The following is a 14,029-nucleotide window of genomic DNA, read 5'->3' as shown; positions in this document are numbered from 1 at the left end:
CATCTTTGCTTCGCTTTGGTTCTTGAGCTCCTTCTTTGACACCATGATTGTAGATGTAGTCGTTGTGGTTCCTACTTCCCCGGATTTTGACAGCTGCGAGATCGATCTCTCAGATCTGAGAATGATGATGTCACAAGACTCACGACTCACGCTCTCATCTACACTCATTCTACAGAAGCTCATTATGGTTTCATTAAATCATATACTAAAGACCCTATTATGCATGTGAATTCAGCAACTCAAAGTAGGATCAAGCACTTTTCTCCATGCTTGCACGGCGACTTCACTGGCTGCCTCGAATTGGAGTGTCAATGGTGCAGTCTCCGAGACGTTGTCAGATGGTTTCAGCAAAAGCTTAAAGCGATGCCGGCCAGTAGCACTGCCCACCTCTTGGACAAATTGCGTAACATTCCGAATGTCATAGACGGCCTGTAACTCAACTTGTGTTGAGTGTGCGTATTGCAACAGCCAGTGCTTGTTGCGTACCACCATATATGCTCGAACCCATTTCTTGGAAAGCTGGTGGCGCGGAGACGACAGATGGCCAGCGTGTTGGGCCGGTCCATCAGAAGAAATTGGTTGCAAGAGAAACTGTACACGACTTTGGCTGCTTCCCAAGGCGTTCTGCATCCTGCGCTCGTAGTCGATAGGCAGATTAGCAAGCGTCCTGCGCTGCCAGTAGGCGACAATCTCTTCTAGCGGAGGATTTACACCTGAGCTCTTGACAGGCGTATTGATAGACGTCGAAGTCTGAGCCTGCAGTGCTTGAAGATGAAGCTGATTCATCTGCATCCTGCTCATCTTTTCGTAGCCTCTCAGAAGCGATAAACCTCTCGGCGGTAGCTGCCCCGGAGACTGACTGACAGCACCTTGGCCTGCTTCAGCGAAAACCAAGAAACAAGACTTCGCTAGACGGTACTGCCCAAACATACGCTGGAACAGGGTCGGTTGCTGCTCTCGCCCAAATACACGTAATGTCACATCGGCCTGCCACTCGGCCGTTCGACCATCCAGGTCTTGTGTAGCAAATTGAAGAGTCATGCGCGTTGACCGGCCAACAGCTGTAATACGGTCGACTGCAGCAGTGTTGTGCACGCTCGAGTCCCATTGCGCAACGATATCCTTCAATTCTGCTGCTGCACTGCTAGGCTTTTCCCGCGCAGATGGTGTGCCGCAATGAATAAGCTTGAGGGAGACTTGTTCAGCGCCAGGTGTTCTGGCGCGGCGATCATCGCTTGTCGCATCGACGAGACGAACATCAGACACAGACATGCGCGAAACGCGAGACAGTGGTATTTGGCTGCCACAATTGTCGAGCAGAGACACTGTGATGCGTCGTGAAAGCCCCTGATGAAGGTAGAAGAAGCCCGGATCGTCGCTCGAAGTAGAGAGAACGTCAACGGCTTCGTAGACGCCTTGTGTATTGAGCTCGGCAATGCTGATAGAGCACAGAACGGCGGTGTGCTGCTCTGACTTCTGCGTTTGATTGTCAATTGAAGACGTGTCTGCCTCTTGCAAATCATCCCAGGACAAGAGCTTCTCAACATGCTCACGCGTTGTTTCGCCCCAGACACGAAAGTGCATCTTGCCAGGTAGTGCGCTGGCCGGTACAGTGCAAACATGTCGACTGTTGAGCAAGACAGGCCCATCTCTGAAGCCAGACACCTCCTTCGTCGTGAAGCACATCTCTGGCTCGTGGTCAAAGTAAGCGAATATGTGGATTGCGGTTGCTTCTCGCTCTTGAATGCCGAGCAATTGTCGCAGATGAAGCTTCACTGTGTGTTTTGTACTGTCAAAGTCGCTTACTGCCAGATCACAATGCAAGACGGCAGCATGTACATGGGTATGTGGAGAGTAGACATCGGCTTGTAACATTTGTGAGGCACCGGAATGCTGGATCATGACCATCGCTGTGCCAATGAGGGTGAACTGCGGAATCGGCTTATCGAGAAAGCCATCCTTAGAACTTCTGTTGGTGACCGAGCGTCCTGTAATGGCATGCAATCTTGAAAGCTTGGCCTGCAGCTTCTCAAGAGACTGGACACAGACAAGTCCCTTGTCAATGTCCATGATGCGGACTAGCACCTGGGCAGATTCAAGGGCAGGGGTCGCGCTCTGTGCACTGTCGTAGACAGCGTCATTCTCAAGAGGCGAGACGGCGCTCGCAAGAGTACCCGGCGCTAGTGAGAGCTGGATTGCCGTATTATGCCCGTGTTGTTGAGCCATAGCATTTGCAGTGTGTACGAGTTCCGCTGCTTCGCGGATCTTTTTAGCCAGAGCAAACGATCTGTGACTCTTCCATTTGGCCAGTGCTGAGCGTACTGATCTCTCGCTCTTTTTTTGAGCTTCGAGAAGACGCGACTCCTCCTCCGGGTCAGCCGGTGTAATGTCCGGAGCACGTAATATGCTTTGATATCCTGTCTCAATCTCAGTCGAGGTCGGAGAGAGCAGGTAATCATCACCGCCAGTCAGGCTCGCGAGCATGTCAGCACCTAACAGGCTGGATCTAGACCTCAACGACAATCGCGAAGCCTTGACTTGTTCAAGATTGGTGGCAAGCTGCTCGAGTTCCTCGTCCGGCATGTCTTCTAGCGCAATTGGTGTGCCCACCAACGCTTTGGCAGCTTCTTTCCGTGCAGAGAGATAATCGCTAGTGCGCTGTGACGGACTCTCGCTAGTGAATGCCGCATAACTCGATGTGCTGGATTCAGGACGCGCGTCCGAGCCTGATAGTGGCGGTTCCGGTGATAAGACAGAGCGGCGCAGACTACTGTTCTCAAACGAAGGCGTTGCTGGCGCCGAATTGCCATCTGCCGTCTGTATCCGCGAAAGTCGTTCAGCACGCGCTTCTTCCGGATGATTGAAGCGATAGACTTGTACGGCCTCGTCGCCAATGATGAGACGATAGCCAGAGCGCAGTCGTTTTCTGCCGGCAAGACGTAGGCCATTGACCATGACTGTTGCCTCGGGCATGGCTTCCAAATGGATCACGCCTCCTTCATTGTCAAAAATGCAATGTACCGGCAAGATTGAAGAACCACTGAGCTTGATTTCGCAGCCAGCATCAGCTTCGACGTTCCCGCATCTAGTTCGCCCGGGCTTGAGGTTGTAGACGAGACACTCTGTCAGCAATGGGTCTTCCGACAAGTTGACGAGATGTGGCAGCTTTTTCGGCGTGGAAATGCCAATCAAGCCAGCACTCAACTCGATTCCCAGTGACTCCAAGGCGGATTCTCGTTCTTGCTGAATCTCCTGTGTCTTTCTCATCTTTTCCTCCCAAGACAGGTTCATCTCTGCCATGAGCTTTGCAGATTGTTCCATGCGTTCGACCATCTCAGCTTTTGAAACCTTGGTCTGTACGCCATCTGGACCAACAATCGTCAGCATCTGCTCGCCCATCTGAGTCGCCAAGTCAGGCGAGTCCATACTGCTCATTTTCATGCGCAACTCTTCCAGTTCCTGGCGCAGCTCTCTAATCATCTTTGCATTGGGATCTTCATTAACGACAGCGTGATTCTTGATCCGCTTGGCTGAATCTGCGTACCGCAGAGTAGACAACGTCTCGTCCCAGCTGATATCAGCAGGGCTGATGGTTGCAATCATAGCGGTGAAGGAGTTACCACCCAGTGAATCCTTCAGGAGCCAAGTCAAGATGGAGTCGCGGTACGGCACACTCAACTGGCGCGCTGCCGCTTTCGGCAAGGCTTGCTTTTCAACGAGAGCGTGAATGACTCGACCGAGCGTCGACAGGGATTTATTGATGTCAGCGCCTTCCTTGAGTCGTGCGCCTGTAGCCCCTGTGCTCGTTGCACGCTCAGATCCAGCAAGATCGACGAGTGAGATCTTCGCAACCTTTTCCGTCTTGATGCTGTTCCCCGAGTTCATCTTGAAGTCGGCGATTTGTGTGACAACAATGCTGAAGACTGCATGACTGCGTGACGAGGTATCATTCATGGCTGTTGCTGCAACAGTGCGCGCCTTGTTGCCTTGATCCATCAGTAGCGCCACATCATCAAACGAATTGACAACCAGCTTGGACAGCTCCTCGACATATGGCCCCGTCGAAGGATGTTCCCTGACGCGCAAGTTGCCCTTACTATGCGAACTGAGCAGGTCGCGAACGCGTTCACTGTATATTTCGAGATAACTCACCTCCACACGCACTTCACGACCATCGTTCCCTCGCTCTGCTTCGATGCGCGTAAAGAGCTGTTTGCAGATTAACGGGATAAGGCCTGGTTCATCGTCTGTTCCCATCATGCTGTAACTCTTGCCACTGCCTGTTTGACCATACGCAAAGATACAGCAATTATAGCCACGTAGCGTCTTTTCAATCAACGGCGCGCCCAAATCTTCGTATACATTTCCTTGTGCCGCGTAATGCGCATCGCTCTTGTCGCATGACCAGTAGCTGTGATCGAATGTGAAGCTCTTTGAATGCGCCTTTTCAGCAGCGCGGCCATTGCGCGTCCTCTGCTTGGTGTCTGAGACTAGCTGTGTCTTTTTCCCATCCACACAAACACAGCAGGCAGCGTTGCGACTGCGTTCTAGTCAATATTTAGCTTTGGACTTTATAGGTGGTATTGATAGAAGGTCGTACCGCGTGCATTAAGTGGCCTGACGCGTACAGCGACGACGATGTTGCCGGTGTCAGGAGAGTCTTGCATGCCTCCTGTAGTCCATGAGTGATGGCCTTGTGATTAGCCTGCATACATCTCAGCGTGTCTTGATTGTTGCTGCTTTGGTTGTCGAAATTGATGCTACGTCGCCCTGGACCTTCGAGACTCAACCACCATCCGACAAATTGTAGTGACAAGGGAAGCTGGAGAAGAAGAGGGCCGTGACGTGGAGGCAGTGAAAGAGGAAGATGCTCGACCGTACAGCAGAGTTCCAATCTTGTGTCGCCATCTACAACAAGTCACATCACCATGGCAAGCGCAAACCAGCGGCGCAACCATCTACTGCTGCTGATGCACCCAAGCGCGCATCCGAGTTCTTTAGCATTGCAAGTGGCATCTCCAATGACATCAACACCACTTCTGAGAAACTCCAACGGCTAGCGCAGTTATGTCAAAAGAAGAGTATCTTTGAAGACCATACGACGGCGATTCAAGAATTGACCTATATCATCAAGCAGGACTTGGCCAAGATTACAGAAAATGTCAAACAACTACAAGTACAAGGCAAAGATAAAGCGCATGCAGGACAACGCGCAGTGCATGTTGAATCCGTTGTTGGGAGTTTGAATATGGGTGTGAATACAGCAACCCGGAGTTTCAAGGATATCCTTGAAGTTCGTACAAAGAACATGCGAGAATCACGGTCACGCACCGATGCCTTTGTGCATGCAGGAACAGCTGGTGTGCATGGGAGTGGCATTGCGAGTGCTGGGGGTATGTCGAATCCATTGTCGAACTCTCCTGTTGGACCTGGCGAGTTGCGCGCCCGTCGCGTGGGTATGTGCAATCCGCCTGTGGTCCTTTGGGTTTATTGAACCTGCTCGAGAGGACGACCTGATGGTGATGATTGAAAAAGCTAACTGACCTAGGTGCGTTACCGCCCCATTTGAGGAATAATCCGCTCTACACACATCGGTCCTCTTCAGCACCGCCCATCTCCCCAACAGGTGCGCATCCAGAGCCACGCTTCGAGTACTTGTCTCTAGATGACGACGAGGAAGCGAGTTTGACAAAAGGTACAAATCAAGCGGATAACCCATATGCCAATCAACAACAGCAAGCATTGATGCAAGAAGATGCCTCTGCGCAATACCTCGAGTCACGCTCGACTGCCATTGAGACAATCGAATCAACCATTGCTGAACTTGGTGGGATTTTCCAGCAACTCGCTCAAATGGTCTCTGAGCAACGAGAAAGTGTTCAACGGATTGATGCAAACACGGAAGATGTCGTGATGAATGTGGATCGCGCACAGTATGAGATTGCACGTTACTGGCGACGTGTCTCTGGCAATCGCATGTTGATGGTGAAGATATTCGGCATTTTGATATTATTCTTCTTATTGTTTGTCATGCTTCGGTAGACATGCTTAAGTAGACTATTAAAGGAAAAGCCGTGTTCTATTTATTTGACAATACGCTCAAAGACACCCATACGCAATAGGCCTTAACTCGCCTTTTGAAGTACCAACGTCGTACCAAAAACACCATCCCAAAACTTGCTCGAGACACCAAAGCCAAGCTCGTAATTTTGGTAGTGGTGCGCAAGATGGTAGCTCTTGAGTTCCTTGTAATACGCTGGCAAGTTGTTGTGATGCAACATGTAGTGACCCACATCATAGTGGAGGTACCCAAGGATACCGCCACTGAAGATTGCAAGGGCGTGGTTGTAAGGGAAGAGCGCCGTTGCTAGTTTCCAGAAGGGAAAGGCAAGAGCAATGAATAAAGTCGGTGGCATCACGAGCCGGAGACGGTCCATGGGCAGGTAGTGATGTACGCCGTGCAGCAAGAAGTGTGCAGTGAGGGCCGCTGGGTGGTCTGGCATGTAGTCGTCGACGTGGAATAAGAAGCGATGCATGACATATTCAATAAAGGACCAGAGGATGAGTCCAAAGATGAAGTCCAAGATGAATGGCAAGGTGCCAAGTCGACCATGTGAGACAACAGCCGCTGTGATAATGCAAGGAAGCCAGATAACAGGCACGACCCACCAAGGCGTCAAACTCAATGGTTCGAGAAAGTTGCCAAAAAGCGGTGCAGATGCTCCTCCTTTGTAGTGACGCGGGCGATGGACTTGCTCGAGGTAGAACTTCTTGCTGAATCCAGCACGCCAGACTTGCATGAGCATGGGTTTGTCGAGGTCAATGAACTTGTGCTGCTTGTGGTCTGCGGCGATATCCGTTTCCTTAACGAGATCCTCGGCACAGGAGAGACCGGTGAGTTCAAATACTTCGCGCTCAGCATCAGCCTCCTCGAGCGACATGACTTGGCCTTCCTGTCCAGGAAGCTTACTCATGACTGCCGCACCTGAAGTCAGGACACCAATCGCATAATCTTCCATCATCTCAAACGCGGACTCTGAATGCGCATGGGAGTCTTCATTGCGCATGATGGCGTCGACATCTCTACCGGCATACTCAAGGATGAGCTCGCCGCCGCCTGGATGGTCATCAACGAACTCCGTGACATCGTAGACACGGTCTGAGGTGGCGAGGGTGACCCAGCAGGACTTGCTTGAGTTGTGCGCCTCGAGTTCTTTCTGCTGGATGGTGCGCATGTGTGGAACCATCTTGTGAGGGTGTGTTTCTTGATTGAATGGACGCGCCTGAGCCGATATATAAGTCTCTCTGGCGCTATGAGGAAGGAAGGAGCTGGCAGGGAGGGAAGTTGCTGGCTGCTTCTTGTTGTCTGGGCCAAGGAAAAGAAGAAATTCGCCCGAGGAGGCAACACGGAGGACAAGCAACAGACGAGGCCTAGAGGGATTTGGGCAGCAGTGGTCAGAGAAGAAGGGCCCAAGTTCAGACTATAGAGGCCATAAGAGAGGCTAAAGTATACAGTTCACTTCATCAATTAAGTACATTCGCAGCGCTGACAAAGCATATTCCCCAATTCATCGCATGGCCACATAGTGCTTGCCGCTCTTCTTCAGCCGGATGTCCAAGTACGCGCCATTGGCAACCACATGCGATGCCTTTGGATCCACAGAAGGACCACCGTGTCGAAGCGATAAAGCAGACGCAACGCGCAACATGGGAGAACCGCCAAACCGCGGCATATCGGATGTATGGGTTGCAGCTAGAACGGGCGATGGTGCTGGCGACGGAGATGGCGCTGAAGAGCGCGCGCTTTGTCCTAGAATGCTTTCACTATGCATCACAGCAACAGCTGCATACAATGGTTTGACGCGCTCAACAACCGTGAATGCGTCGCGATGATCAACAGCGCTAGCAGTGTGCGTAATCTCGCGCACGGTAATGAGTGATTGTGCGCTAGATAGATCGAGGAGTGGATCTGCGCTGTTGTGGGTGATGACTTCCCAGTCGCTGAATGTGCGCCCGTGTCGCAGGTGTGCTGGTCGCGTCATGGGCGCTTCTGTTGATGAATGCGCGCGCTGATAGAATGAATAGATGCTGTGTGGATATGCGCCTTGACTTGTGGTGGGAAGAGGCAGAGGAAGGAGTCCCTTGTTGTGGTTGTATGACATCTTGTCGCGCGGAGTCGCCCGCCTCCTTGGCTCCATCGACCCGATTGCGGGCCGTTTGCTCTTCCTGACAGGGCGATAAGGCCAGAATGCTGTGGCATCGGTCATAGGGTGCTAGCAGATGTCCTCTTGATGCCCTGACGGCTAGGCATAGCATGTCTGAATAGCAAGGGGCACTGCACGTATACGCAGCATAGGCCAAATCCTGAAGCATGATCCCGTCTCATGCATCTGCTACCATTGATGCTGCTCTTCCTCGTACATTGGTAGAGGAGCATGCCCAGACGAAGATTGACCGAAGCCAGAGGCCAATTGAGTCCTGTATCTCGTCACTGGCTGTTGCATGACTGATGGGAGAGGTCTGCATGTCTCCGTCTCCGCCTTCTCCCGCTCAAACACGCTACCAGGCCGTGAGTCGTTGCATCGAAATGTCTGGGCTCATTGACGGATGCCTCTCATCCTCTTGTCCATCATCTGCAACCTGCTGTAGCTTGGATATGGAACAGCTTGCTGCGTGCACTTCTTCTTGACTCTGACTTGGCTTATGTCATCAACGAAATGCAAGTCACAATGAAGAAAGATCAAGGACTCAATTAGAGCCCCAGCATGATAGCGAATCTGTCCTGAAGCATTCTGTCTACTCTCTGACCATTTCTGCAAAAAGGCCCTCGTATCTGTGCGACGTCATCTGCTGCTCATTCGACGAAAGACAAAAACTACTTAACCATCTACTCAACCTACGCGATAAGCCATAGCTGCTAGATCTAGACGCAAGACAAGCATAGACAGGCTCAGACGCTCCTCTCATTGCTAGTATGCTTAGATACTCGATCTTCCTTCTCATACTCGGCGCATATGCAGGCCAAGTGCGCTTCCACGCTAAATCACATACAGAAGATTACAAAGTACTTGCTCGCTCTCGACATCTAAGAGACATTAGCTAACACACTTGCTCTACCTAGTTCAACCCACTCCATCATCTTCCCGGCATCTCGCCCTACTTCGATGCTGTCGGTTCAGGCCTCGACCACGATGCGCCTCGCGATTGTGTCGTGACTGCAGCATCCTACCTCATTCGACACGCAAGCATCTACGCAAACGACGCCGACTACGAAGACTACATTGCGCCCTTCCTTCGAAAACTCGACAACACAAAAGGCAAAGGCTGGACGGGTGAACTTGCCTTTCTAAACAAATGGACATCCCCCATTACAGACCCTGAAACACAACTTGAAGAAATCACACCACAGGGTAAGCGAGATGCGAAAGAAGTCGGCAAACATCTTCTTCACCGCTACGCGCACCTCATCCCAACAACAAAACACATTTATTGTGATAAAAAATCACGCACCCGCGATACGGCTGATGCGCTCGCCGCTGCCTTCCCAAACAAAGTATCGGTTCGTGAAATTGACACTGAAACCTCCTTTCATGCACAAATCCCACACAAGTCTTGTCCTGCTTTCAGCAAATCACCCGGCGATGCAGAACTCGCTGCGTTCATTGGTCATTATACGCCGCGTGTGATTGCGCGGTTAGCACAATTCTCCCCGTCACCTTTGACGTCGAGTGATATTATTGGCATGCAACAGATGTGTGGGTATGAATCTGCCATTACAGGTCACACATCACCGTTGTGTGCGGCTTTTACGGATGATGAGTGGATGGCGTATGAGTATGCGTTTGATATGAAGTACAGCTACATGTGCGGCCATGCAAATCCACTCAGTCCGTATTTGGGATTCCCCTGGCTCAATACGACGGCTGCATTGTTTGAGAAATTGCATGCACCCCAGCACCATGACGATGAGGATGTGTTTGGTAAGAAGAAGAAGGACCAGCACACTGGACCACAACGCTTCTTCCTCTCCTTCACTCACCGCGAAGTGCCTCCCTTCATTGCAACGGCTTTGGGTCTCTTCAACTCCTCCAATGCGCAAGCTGAAGAATTTCCAACAGATCGGATTAATTGGTCACGTTCATGGCGAATGACAGAATTGATCCCCTTCTTGGGACACATTGGCATTGAGAAGCTGACTTGTGCGCGTCACACACCGCATACGATGGATGGTGAAACAGGTCCACCAGGTGATGCGCCAACGACGGAAGAGTATATTCGCATCATTGCAAATAGCGCACCACGACCTATACCGAATTGTCAAAATGGGCCTGGTGCGAGTTGTTCGGTGGATGCATTCACGGCGCTGGTGGCAGAGGGAATGAAGACGTATGGTGATTTCCACAAGGTCTGTGGTAATAGCAGCAAGTACTAGCGGTTTCTACTTTTCCATAGCTTGAGTACCTTGCAAATGCTCACTACTGAGCAGAATTGATTGACTGCAGACCGTCGGAGATGATGGCTCGGGATGTCCGTTGCCTCGTTGGGGATCAGCAACAGATTTGGGGCTTGACGAGGTGCTACAGGAGGTATCACAGCGTGGTATATGGCAGCATGAGGCTGTAGATGTAGAGAGATAGCAGAAGAGCCTTCAACAGTCATGGGCCGTGTCTGCTGTTTTAAAGCCGGCTCTGTAGCTGTGCTGAGTCCTTCAGTAGTAGCGGTGACTGCTCTTCTGTGCTACCCCACCCCCGCAGCGGAATTTAGTCAGCGCCCAGCAGCGGCAACTATAAAGGACCTCTCTTGACTGCCCTGGCTCCTTCCTCTCCATCAGATACAGTTCCAAATCATGTCTTCTGTTTCAATCACACTCTCCACCGGTAAGAGCTACGACCAGCCAACAGGCCTCTTCATCAACAATGAATTCGTCAAGAGCAAGGATGGCAAGACCTTCGAAGTCATCAACCCTACAAACGGCAAAGTCATCACCTCTGTGCAGGAAGCATCAGAGGCAGATGTCGACGCAGCTGTTGATGCAGCCAGGGAAGCCTTCAAGCACGGTTCTGCTTGGCGCGGATTACCCAGTGCAGCACGTGGTGCACTGCTCACCAAATTGGGCCAATTGATTGAAGACAACCTCGAGGCGATTGCTTCTGTCGAGTCATTGGATAATGGAAAACCCATGATGCTTGCTCGTGGTGATATCGGTGCAGCAGCAGCGTGCTTCAAGTACTACGGTGGCTGGGCAGACAAAATCACCGGTCAGACCGTCGACACCGACCCTTCGCGTCTCGGTTACACCCGTCATGAGCCAATTGGTGTGTGTGGTCAAATCATCCCTTGGAACTTCCCACTCCTCATGTTTGCTTGGAAGATTGCACCGGCTGTTGCGTGTGGCAATGTCGTTGTCCTCAAGACTGCAGAGCAAACACCCCTGTCTGCTTTGTTTGTGTGCAACTTGATCAAGGAAGCCGGATTCCCCGCAGGTGTTGTCAATGTCATTTCTGGCTTTGGCAAAGTTGCGGGTGCTGCATTGTCTGCGCACATGAAGGTCGACAAGGTCGCCTTTACTGGATCCACGCTTGTTGGTCGTCAAATCATGAAGTCAGCTGCCATGTCCAACTTGAAGAAGGTGACACTTGAGCTCGGTGGCAAGTCTCCCAACATTGTCTTTGGAGATGCAAACCTCGAAGATGCTGTTGCTTGGTCCAACTTTGGTATCTTCTACAACGGTGGTCAAGTGTGCTGTGCTGGTTCGCGTATCTTTGTGCAGGATACCGTCTACGACAAGTTTGTGGAGCTCTTCAAGGCTCGTGCGAAGCAGATGGTCGTGGGAGACCCATTCAAGGAGGATACCTTCCAAGGTCCTCAGGTCTCGCAATTGCAGTTTGACCGTATCATGGGATACATCCAGTCTGGCAAGGAGGAAGGTGCCAAGATTGAGATGGGCGGTGAGCGTCACGGTGACGAAGGCTACTTCATCCAACCTACCGTCATCACCAATACCACCGGAAAGATGAAGATTATGCAAGAGGAGATTTTCGGTCCTGTTGTTGCAATCAGCAAGTTCTCAACTGAGGAGGAAGCTATTGAGTTGGCTCACGACACGGCGTACGGTCTTGCAGCAGCCGTGCACACCACTAACCTCAACACGGCCATCAATGTGTCCAACAGGCTTGAGGCTGGTACCGTCTGGGTCAACTGCTACAATGCCATTCACCACCAATTGCCATTCGGTGGCTACAAGTCGTCGGGTATTGGCAGGGAATTGGGTGAATACGCACTCAAGGAGTACGTCAACGTCAAGTCTGTTCACATCAACATCGGCATGCCTGCTCCTTAAGCGTGCACAATTCTCTTTATTCGGGATGTCGCATCTAGTATCTGTCGTCAAGTCATGATCATAGCTTATGAAAAAGTCAATGTCTATCTTCTTCACTGATACCTGCTCAGTGTGTCGCTCGCCTAAACTTCCTGTGTCTCCACTGCCACGCGCTTGCCAAGAGTCGTTGCAGCACTGTGGCTCCTACTTCGTGTGAACCATGTACCAGCCCTCGACTCACCCATCCTGCCCAAAGGATCAGATGTCTGAACACTCGTTGCTTTACGCTTCAACAAGTCATACACGGCTTCTTTCGGGTATTCTGCGAGTTCAGGGAAGGAAGCCGTTGAAAAGGGATACAGAGGACGATTGTCTGAAGATTCGCTCCAATTCGACAAATCGTCCTTCCAAGTTTGCAAAGTCGTGAGTGTTTGTAACTCAAAAATGATGGCTTGAGCCATTCGATCCGTGTCGAGATCATTCTCATCATCGCCCTGTTGTTAGCAGTGAATCCTATGCATGGATGCTTGGAAGACGTACAAAAGGGTTCTCCACCTCTAGCCCAATCTCAGCGAGTCCCATAATCATTGCAGATGAAATGAACGTCACTGGGATCGACACCCAACCAAGACTTTTCAGGAGTTGAAAGGGTAGGAAGATGAGGAAGACCCAAACGAGTTGCGAAATAACAATGTTGTAGGCTGGTGGCACTGGGTTTCGTAGGATACGCTCACACGTACTCGTCACTTCACTGAAGCCATTCACAATGCCAATGGCTTGACCATAGGCAACGGGTACCATACCACGGTCACTGACGAGATGTTCGAGGAAGGCACCGAGATGCCAAGTGATCTCTGTAGGCAAAGTTCCATGAAGACAGGTATAGTTTGCAGTTGCGTCTTTCGGGTGCGGCACGTAGCAAGGATGCCCTGCAGTCGTGCTTGTCGAGCTTTCACTATGACCACCTTCTTCGCGTACTTTTGAAAAGGTTGGCAGATGGGGGATCAATTCGGCCAAATCAGACGCCATGTGTCCCCGTTCTTCACGCAAGTGATGTTTGAGCGCAACGGCAAAGTATCCAACGAGATTGACGGCTGTCTTGCGACGAAGCACATCTGCTGTAGATCCATCCGTCTTGCAATGCACCCAAAAGATACGTGCCAAATTGCGCGACAGTGCATTGAGTTTGTCCCAAGCTGTACGTGCTTCTTTCCAATTTCCGTACGCTAGAGAGTCAGCGCGCTACATGGAGAGTCGTGATAACAACGCACCTGTTGTTGTCCTAAAGGAAAGCGCCAGACCAACAACGAAACCAAGCGTCGTGATCATGGTAGGCTGGATGCCAAAATCAATCTGATGCGTTGCAAGACGTCCAAAGCAGGTAATGACCACAGACACACAAGTGATGATGAAGACTTGTGGCCAGACACGTTTGAGGACAGATCCTTTGATGCGCAGTGGGTAAGGGACGGCATTGGGAACGCTTGAGATATGTTAGTCTGGGGGCCTTTGCAGCTTCGATGGGCGCTCACAGTGGGTGCGCATGCACTTTGGCAGAGGCAATCGACATTGCTGTTCAGTCAAAGAGAGTGGTGCAGGATGTGAAAGCAGCAACCTGAGGGAAGGAGAGTGATGAGGTGTTTGTCCTTGGTGAAGGAGTCGAGTTTCAAATTTGTCCATTTGCTGCCCCTGAAAATTGGCCTGAAATGG

The 14,029-nt window shown here is 51.2% G+C and overlaps 7 protein-coding genes across 7 annotated transcripts; 3 read left to right on the top strand and 4 right to left on the bottom strand.

Moving 5' to 3' along the window:
• Positions 1-160: 160 nt before the first annotated feature.
• Positions 161-4,741, bottom strand: BCR37DRAFT_357864 (uncharacterized protein). The gene is made up of 2 exons (XM_040868206.1): positions 4,601-4,741; positions 161-4,547 (listed from the first exon to the last, which is right to left on the bottom strand). Exons 1-2 carry the CDS (start codon positions 4,665-4,667, stop codon positions 232-234), a joined length of 4,383 nt encoding a protein of 1,460 aa, XP_040725513.1. The 5' UTR covers positions 4,668-4,741; the 3' UTR covers positions 161-231.
• Positions 4,742-4,763: 22 nt separating this feature from the next.
• BCR37DRAFT_317569 (t-SNARE) lies at positions 4,764-6,084 on the top strand. Its single transcript, XM_040866966.1, has 2 exons — positions 4,764-5,456; positions 5,549-6,084. The coding sequence occupies exons 1-2, from the start codon at positions 4,868-4,870 to the stop codon at positions 6,040-6,042; spliced, it is 1,083 nt and encodes a 360-aa protein (XP_040725512.1). The 5' UTR covers positions 4,764-4,867; the 3' UTR covers positions 6,043-6,084.
• Positions 6,085-6,125: 41 nt separating this feature from the next.
• On the bottom strand, positions 6,126-7,235 carry BCR37DRAFT_347226 (inositolphosphorylceramide-B C-26 hydroxylase; the record flags this gene model as incomplete). The annotated part of the gene is made up of 1 exon (XM_040867755.1): positions 6,126-7,235. The coding sequence occupies one exon, from the start codon at positions 7,233-7,235 to the stop codon at positions 6,126-6,128; it is 1,110 nt and encodes a 369-aa protein (XP_040725511.1).
• A 210-nt stretch (positions 7,236-7,445) lies between these two features.
• On the bottom strand, positions 7,446-8,655 carry BCR37DRAFT_379653 (uncharacterized protein). Its single transcript, XM_040869307.1, has one exon. It carries the CDS (start codon positions 8,265-8,267, stop codon positions 7,569-7,571), a length of 699 nt encoding a protein of 232 aa, XP_040725510.1. The 5' UTR covers positions 8,268-8,655; the 3' UTR covers positions 7,446-7,568.
• Positions 8,656-8,974: 319 nt separating this feature from the next.
• BCR37DRAFT_346912 (histidine acid phosphatase-like protein) lies at positions 8,975-10,432 on the top strand (the record flags this gene model as incomplete). Its single annotated transcript, XM_040867727.1, has 2 exons — positions 8,975-9,064; positions 9,122-10,432. The coding sequence occupies 2 exons, from the start codon at positions 8,975-8,977 to the stop codon at positions 10,430-10,432; spliced, it is 1,401 nt and encodes a 466-aa protein (XP_040725509.1).
• Positions 10,433-10,719: 287 nt separating this feature from the next.
• On the top strand, positions 10,720-12,586 carry BCR37DRAFT_317574 (aldehyde dehydrogenase domain-containing protein). Its single transcript, XM_040866967.1, has one exon. It carries the CDS (start codon positions 10,847-10,849, stop codon positions 12,338-12,340), a length of 1,494 nt encoding a protein of 497 aa, XP_040725508.1. The 5' UTR covers positions 10,720-10,846; the 3' UTR covers positions 12,341-12,586.
• BCR37DRAFT_317610 (Bestrophin, RFP-TM, chloride channel-domain-containing protein) lies at positions 12,402-13,928 on the bottom strand. The gene is made up of 3 exons (XM_040866969.1): positions 13,591-13,928; positions 12,860-13,545; positions 12,402-12,813 (listed from the first exon to the last, which is right to left on the bottom strand). Exons 1-3 carry the CDS (start codon positions 13,646-13,648, stop codon positions 12,463-12,465), a joined length of 1,095 nt encoding a protein of 364 aa, XP_040725507.1. The 5' UTR covers positions 13,649-13,928; the 3' UTR covers positions 12,402-12,462.
• Positions 13,929-14,029: the final 101 nt, after the last annotated feature.

The sequence above is a fragment of the Protomyces lactucae-debilis genome (assembly GCF_002105105.1).
Source record: "Protomyces lactucae-debilis strain 12-1054 chromosome Unknown BCR37scaffold_9, whole genome shotgun sequence".
In the NCBI taxonomy this organism is placed as follows: domain Eukaryota; kingdom Fungi; phylum Ascomycota; class Taphrinomycetes; order Taphrinales; family Protomycetaceae; genus Protomyces; species Protomyces lactucae-debilis.
This window is presented reverse-complemented; position numbering and strand designations above follow the sequence as displayed.

What these genes read in the sequence shown, in the direction of transcription:
- BCR37DRAFT_357864 (XM_040868206.1), bottom strand. Translation starts at nt 4,667, where the DNA reads ATGCAAGACTCTCCTGACACCGGCAACATCGTCGTCGCTGTACGCGTC. An exon ending in CAGGCCACTTAATGCACGCG is followed by an intron (nt 4,548 to 4,600) that starts GTACGACCTTCT and finishes AATATTGACTAG; the next exon opens with AACGCAGTCGCAACGCTGCC.
- BCR37DRAFT_317569 (XM_040866966.1), top strand. Translation starts at nt 4,868, where the DNA reads ATGCTCGACCGTACAGCAGAGTTCCAATCTTGTGTCGCCATCTACAAC. An exon ending in GTTGCGCGCCCGTCGCGTGG is followed by an intron (nt 5,457 to 5,548) that starts GTATGTGCAATC and finishes TAACTGACCTAG; the next exon opens with GTGCGTTACCGCCCCATTTG.
- BCR37DRAFT_379653 (XM_040869307.1), bottom strand. Translation starts at nt 8,267, where the DNA reads ATGACCGATGCCACAGCATTCTGGCCTTATCGCCCTGTCAGGAAGAGC.
- BCR37DRAFT_317574 (XM_040866967.1), top strand. Translation starts at nt 10,847, where the DNA reads ATGTCTTCTGTTTCAATCACACTCTCCACCGGTAAGAGCTACGACCAG.
- BCR37DRAFT_317610 (XM_040866969.1), bottom strand. Translation starts at nt 13,648, where the DNA reads ATGATCACGACGCTTGGTTTCGTTGTTGGTCTGGCGCTTTCCTTTAGG. An exon ending in TTCCTTTAGGACAACAACAG is followed by an intron (nt 13,546 to 13,590) that starts GTGCGTTGTTAT and finishes CTGACTCTCTAG; the next exon opens with CGTACGGAAATTGGAAAGAA. An exon ending in TAGAGGTGGAGAACCCTTTT is followed by an intron (nt 12,814 to 12,859) that starts GTACGTCTTCCA and finishes TGCTAACAACAG; the next exon opens with GGCGATGATGAGAATGATCT.